Source organism: Chrysochloris asiatica, unplaced genomic scaffold (assembly GCF_000296735.1).
Source record: "Chrysochloris asiatica unplaced genomic scaffold, ChrAsi1.0 scaffold00264, whole genome shotgun sequence".
NCBI lineage: Eukaryota > Metazoa > Chordata > Mammalia > Afrosoricida > Chrysochloridae > Chrysochloris > Chrysochloris asiatica.
Window position 1 is genome coordinate 502,624 of NW_006408782.1, and position 7,273 is coordinate 509,896.

Here is a 7,273-nt window from a genome sequence, read left to right on the forward strand (position 1 = left end):
ATATGGGCTTCAAAAAGTCTTAGGAAAAAGGGAATGGAAAGATAATGGAATTTTTCCACAAACTTTCTGTGTATGTATAAAATCTCACTGTCATCGAGTCAATTGTGACTCACAGCCACCCTATATAGGACAGCGGAGGACTGTTCTTCAGGGTTTCCAAGATTGTAAATCTTTATGGGAACAGACAGCTTCATCTTTCTCCTGAAGAGCAGCGGGTAGATTTGAACCTCCAACCTTGTGGTTAGCAGCCCAACACTTGACCCATAGCACCACCAGGGATCCTTGAATGTATCTATTGTAGTTTTTAAGTTGTTAAGTGTTGATAAGTCAGTTCCAACTCATAGCGTCCCTGTATAGGGTTTCTGAGGGCGGCTAGTGGGTTTGAAGTACGAACCTTGTGGTCAGCAATCCAGTGCTTATCCCACAGCACCACACCAATCTACAGCATTAGTATAAATTATGTTATAGCCTTTGTCCACAGCAACTAGCAGCATGTCCAGCACACTTGACAAATATTTGCTAGATGAAACAGAACTAATAAAAACACTTCTAAGAAATGGTAAGGTCATAAAACACACATAGCTACACAGACGGATATGCTTGGCATTTCCTCATTCCTCCATCTTTAAATGTACTTTCTAGATCAGCAAACTGCATTTCAAAATAAAAATTCAGGTTATAGGCAATAAGAATGAGCTATCTTTACACTGTTAGTGAAATCACAAGCTACAGACAGGTAGAAGATATATGTAAGTCAACTGCTGATAAAGCATTTGTCCTCGGAATCTTTGTATTCAATGCTTGATCAATCATAAGAAAACCACCACATTAAAAATGGACCTAAAATCCAATCCTTCCCCCAAGATGATAACATGGATGGCAAATAAACACATGGAAAAGGCTAAACAGCACCATTCATTGTTCTTATTAAACAAAGTGCTGTCAAGTCTATTCCCACTCACAGCAACTCTGTAGAGGGTTCCCAAGGAGTGGCTGGTGAGTTTGAACTGCCAACTTTGCGGTTCAAACCAACTTTGCAGTCCAGTAGTGCTTATCCTACAGCACCACACCAGGAATGCAAATTAAAACCCTAATAATACCAATGCCCACTTATTACAAAAAAAAGTGACAATGCCAAACGCTGGCAAGGAGGTGGAGCAACTGGGACTTTTATCCATTGCTGGTGAGAAGGGAAATGGCAGAGCCACTTTGGAAAATTATTTGGCAGTTTCTGAAAAAGTTAGATATACGATTGTTGTTGTTAAGTGCCTTCGAGTCGATTCCGACCCATACGATAAGACCCAGCGATCCTACTCTAGGCATTTACCCAAAGAAATGAAAATCTATGTTCACAAAATTCTTGGTGTAAACGGAACAACTAGATGGAAATAATGAGGACTCAGTTACAATGTGCAGAATCTCACCAATGACACTGAGCAGCATGGGAAGACTGTATGGAATGGGAGCCTGCTTCACTGTGGACATTTCCACCAAAATTACAATCAAACACTACTTTAAAAAATCCTGTTTGTGATTATTTGCAACAGCTTCTTCACAATAGCCCCAAATGGAAACAATACTGTTTCCCTTCAACTGGTAAATGGAGACACAAACTGTCTATATCCATACTAGGAGATACCACTCAACAATAAAAAGGAGCAAACTGCCAATTCATGGGGCAACATGCATGAATAGCAAATGTATTAAGCTATGTCAAAGGGCTAGACATCTGTTGTTAAGTGCTGTCAAGTCGGTTCCGACTCATAGCAACCCTGTATAGGGTTCCTGAGGAGAGGTTGCATATGGCATGATTCCTACATATACTATGATTCCACTTATATGACATTCTCACAAAGGCAAGCCTATAGGGATAGAAAACTTATTGGTGGTCAGGAGGAATGGGGGTGAAGGGAATCCCTGACACGGGGGAGTTGCACAACTGCATGTATTAGTCAACATTTATATATTCCTATACCGGAGTCTTGGTGTGGTTCTGTGGGTTAATGCACCAGAATGCAAAGCCATTTGAACTGCAATGTCAGCAGTTTAAGCTCACCAGCTGTTCCTCGGAAACCCTATACAGGGTCGCTATGGGTTGGAACCGACTTGACGGCACTTAACAACAACAACATACAGTAAACAAGCAAGTTTTACTCAGTCACCCTACTTATGAAGGACCAATAACCTCAAGAAAAGATGGGGACATTGAAAAATTAAAACCAAACAAACTGAGTATGGTGACCTTTCTGAGACAGTTTCTTTGTAAACTTTGAGGGGAGAAGATTGGATTAAATGATCTCTCCGAGTTCCCTTCCTTTACCTTACCCCTGTCCTGAGTGAAACCCTCCACAGAAGACCGTGTGCTTTTGGACCGTAGTCAGCGACAGTTCCCACCTGTCGGGCAGGAAGGCATACCTTGACAATGTCTTTTTCTTTCATCCAGGAGGGACATGAGAGGCCCTGGCTGAAGATCTGAAATAACACGGATCTTAGAGCATCGTAATTATCTCTCTTCACTTGTCGAACGCACTTAATATGATGTCGCCAAAATAGTTCTTCATAAGCCTATTCGATAAAGAGAAAACAAACACTTGGTTTGTAATCCCGCAGATGAAAAGGAGGAGCGCACTGTCTTTTCAGGCAGCTGTTCTTCCCAACCACAATGGACCCAGAAGCAAAAACAATGACGTAAGTCAGACTTATGATCGTATGTAATTTAAAGGCAACTCTCACACGGATGAGTCCACGGGCTGCTATTTGACACTAAACGCCTGGAAACCCAGGGCGGCGAGATATCATTTGGGGGAGATCAACTTGACCACAGTGAAAACTATCATGTAGTTTTTGTTTTTAAACAAAATAGTAATATTTTGTTTCTTTAAAAATCAGAAGCAAACATGGCAAAAAAAGTCTGTGATGCATACAGGGCACTTATATGCATATATCTACATCTACTTTTTAAATAGATTGGAAATATTTTATAATTAAATGGAATTTTAACAGGTACATATGGCATAACGATCAATAACAATAATTATTCACACCACAGAATTTATGAACTAATAATATTAACTGTCTAAGGCACAGAAACTTACATATGTACATTAGTGCATGTGATCAATCAGTCAAAACTAAATTTAAAAATTTGTAATTTACTTTAGTTGTTAATAATTTGCTAATGGGCTTTGAATCTCATGGAATTTCAAAATGACCTATGCAACAGTTTCAAGGCATGCTGCCTTTTTTATTAATGTTGTCAGTGTTACATCAATAAAATTATGATTAATTTGGTAATCTGAATTTCAGTCTTGTTTTGGGTAGCTTTTTCTTCAGCATGTGAGCAGTAACAGGCTTTACACTTTTACTTGCAAATCTTAAGTAAGTGTGTCAAGAGATCTAAGTATGAAGATAGACACCTACTTTGCTACAGTGTTTCAGTAGCTGAGCACCTGATGCCCTAAGACTAATGTGCAAAGAAAGCAATGCTCCATTCTCCTCTTTCCTTTTCTATGTGGGGATTGGGTCAGAAGCCAAGAAGTACTAGTACTAGAAAAGTTATAAACAAAGTCTTATTATAAAACCATTCTTAAGAGAAAAGAGAACTCTCACAAAGGAGTTACAAAATCCTTTTCGGTGGAAAGAGACCCCAAAAGAGAGAGTATTTTGCGACAGGGGCTAAGAAGAGGTAGTGGAATTTTGCTATCTATACTTCACTCACTGACTCATAGAGCCTCAAGACTAGAAGATAATAACCACCACAAACAAAAAAGAATAGGAGACAAACAAATCTAGGCTGGCCATCGCATCTGTAAATACTCATACCGATGGGAATCTTCTGACCACAGTCATACTACTTCATAATAGCCAATTTACCCAGATGAAGGAAATCAGTCACTTTATTAAACTTAAGCTGCTTCATGCTAGCATAACATTTGCAACACAGATGAGCAACTGATCTCACCTAGCCTAGCTATTACATATGTTAATATTTCCCATGAAATGGAAGACTGCAATAAAAGTATTCCAGGCCCCAAATGTCCATACTTCCATATTTTGGGCTCTGGTTACAAATCTGGTTACAAATTGGGCTGCTAACCTCAAGGTCGGCAGTTCGAAACTACCAGCTGTTCCGTGGGAGAAATATGAGGCTTTCTGCTCCCGTAAAGACTTACAGCCTCCTCAGAAACCCTGTACAGGGTCGGTATGAGTCGGAACCGACTCCACAGCACATAACCACATGACATATTTTGGGCACAATTATTAAAGATAATAGTGCTGTGACACAAGACAGGTGTTGGGTCACTCCACTTCAGCTTATTGTACAGAATTTTACTTAACTCTTAACTTTCAGTTCTGAAGGTTGATATCTTGCAGTTTTAAGACTACATGCTGAGTAACTAATTATGACTGTCACAACTGTAAAGGTAGAAGTTTTGTAACAAACTGGGGGGAGTAATTTATCTTACAGTCCAGGAACACAGGGCCCTAGGACCATCAAGGAAGAAGATCATGAGCAGACTGTGGGCCCCTGTCCAGAGAAGCAGTGACACCAGAGATGGAGGCAGAGATGATGACATGGAGAGATAGAACAGCTGAGGACTCTAGACTCATAGAAAGAGAAAGGCTGTGTGCTGGTTGCCAGGAAGCAGGCTTGCAGAATGTGTCCTTTGGTTATTTAAATGATTATATATTCCTGAGCGTTTTGGTATACATATCCCCTCACCCACTGCCAAAAAAACCCCAAACAAACAGAGGGAATAGAAGCAAATACTGTTGAATGATGATGCACAGAGAAGATTGTAATCATTGCAATGAAATGATGAATGTAAAACTGATGTTCTCCATGTAAACTATCACTCAACTCACGATAAAAACTTTTCTTAAAAAAAAAAAAGAAAGACTACATGCTGAGGAGGTACTTCAATGGACTCTTCTGTATGGCTTTTGCTAGTGACAAAGTTAGGCAGCACTTCTGGGAATATGTACCAAAACTAATCTGAGAGAGAATACTAAAAATCTAAAAATTCTAAAAACCTTCCATGTATTTTCCATTTGGGTGCCTGGTCCCATCAAGGACAGACTCCACTGTATGTGCGGAAGTGTACCATCCCAGCTCTTCTTAGGTGAGGCTATGAAGAGCTGGGACATTCCAGTCTCCCCGGTTACAGACCTGCTTTACCTGGTTCTTCCTGCTTTCCCTCATTTTCCAAAGAGTCAGCTCTGGGGACATGGCCCAAAGCCAACGTCTAACTTATGCTTCTGACTGAGAGCCACTGGGGTGGCTAGTTTCACACGTGGTAGGAGTTGATCTTTGGGTCCAGTTTGGCAGAATGGAATGTCTCCTTTCTTTCCCCTGATTTTTATGGGAAAAGTCTGCGCCCTTCCATCATTTTTATAAACAGACACACCTTCTTCATAAGTCTCGCATAGGGTGTTTCTCCTTTCCATTTTCTGGCACAATAACTGAGCACATCGACTTCTGCCTCCACGCTGAGGTTCTCTGGATCAAACACAAACATCACAAGCAGTTTGTTTCCCCTTTCTCCTCCCTGCTTGAGCTGCCCCCTCATCTTAAATATAAGGAAACACACATGAAAATATTTACTTTTGAATTTTCTCTGCAGGTATCCGATCCACCTGAAAGAGAAAAGGGACAATCGTATGAAAGGTCTACTTTGAATGGCCAGGGCATTTTGGAATTTGAAGACACAGTAACCTACCATTTCAGACCATGTCCAGAGTATGAATATAGCTCTCGGAAGCGGCAGAGGGCAGCCAGAAGTAACGAGGCTGCCAGTATCATGGATCCCTTCACTGTCCTCCAGGCAGTGTCCAAGGCTTGGCTTGAGACTAGTGTCCAAGAAAGAACTTTGTCACCTCCTATTTAAAAAAAACAAAATTAATTTACCTTACAATCAACGCTCAAGGGAAAAACAGTGAAGAAACCAGATGCCAAATTACATTAGGCACATCTGCTACACAAGACCTCTTTAAAGTGTTCAAGATCAGAGATGTCAGTTTGAGGACTGAGGTGCACCTGATCCAAGCCAGCATATTTTCAGTAACCTCACATTCATGTGAAATTTGTATCATGAATAAGGAAGACCATAGAACAACTGAAGCATTTGAGTTACAGTACTAGAGAATATTGAAAGTGCCACGAACTTTCAAAAGAACGAACAGATCAGTGTTGGAAGAAATGCAGCCAGAGTGCTCCTTAGAAGCCAGGATGGCCAGCCTTTGTCCCATGTACTTTGGAGATATTATCAGGAGGTACTAATCCCTGGAGAAGGACATCATGCTTGGTAAAATGGAGGGTCAGTGAAAAAGAAGCAGACCCCCAACGAGATGGAATGACACAGTGGGCTCTAATGCAGCAACAATTGTGAAAAGGAGGCGGGACTGGTCAGTTTTTCGTTTTGTTGTGCACAGGGTTGCTATGAGGCAGAACTGACCCAACAGCACCTAACAACAATAACTACTACATAAGAGTCAGCTTTAAGAAATAAAAAAAGAGATGGGGATAAGATTCTTATGATTCAGTAGTAATTGTTATCATGACTAACAGTGATTGTCACAACTGTAAAGGTAGAAGTTTTGTAATGAAAAGGGGGAGTAGTTAATCTTATAGTCCAGGAACAGAGGACCCTTGGACCATCAAGGGAGAAGAGCATGAGCAGAATGTGGGATCCTATCGAGAGAAGAAGTGATATCAGATGTGGAGGCAGAGATGAGAACATGGAGAGAGGGTGCAGCTGAGGACTCTAGACTCATGGAAAGAGAAAGACTGTGTGCTGGCGGCCAGGAGGCAGGCTTGTTTGGTTGTTTAACTGTTTATATATTCCTGAGTATTTTGGTGTACATAAAAATAAAAAAAAACCCCAATGAACCAAAAAACCCTAAGGAATTGAAGCAAATACTGCTAAATGATGATGCATGGAGGGGATTGTAATCATTGCAATGAAACAAAATACGATAGGATGAATGTAAAACTGATATTCTCCCATGTAAACTATCACTCAATTCACAATAAAGACTTAAAAAAAAAATACAATGGCTTAAGTTGGACCACTTTAGTCCTCAAAAAGAAAAAAAGAAAGATACATTGGAAAACTTTACCTATAAAGTGTCTATCATTGATGTACATAAACATTTTTAAGAATATTCAATCATTCAATCTAAAAAAAGAAACATCCAGTTCTATAACTTTCGTTGTGCCATCAGTTGGTTCCAACTCATAGTGACCCTGTATAAGGGTTCCAGGAGGGAGCGG

At 40.3% G+C, this 7,273-nt stretch overlaps 1 protein-coding gene across 1 annotated transcript in view; it reads right to left on the minus strand.

The window, feature by feature from the left end:
• Positions 1-7,273, minus strand: part of FAM105A (family with sequence similarity 105, member A) — a 48,215-nt gene that overhangs the window by 5,780 nt on the left and 35,162 nt on the right. The window contains exons 2-5 of the mRNA XM_006874157.1: positions 5,721-5,880; positions 5,606-5,637; positions 5,409-5,500; positions 2,416-2,565 (exon numbers count right to left, since the gene is read on the minus strand). Coding sequence (XP_006874219.1) covers positions 2,416-2,565; positions 5,409-5,500; positions 5,606-5,637; positions 5,721-5,880 — 434 coding nt within the window. The remainder of the gene's footprint in view (positions 1-2,415; positions 2,566-5,408; positions 5,501-5,605; positions 5,638-5,720; positions 5,881-7,273) is intronic.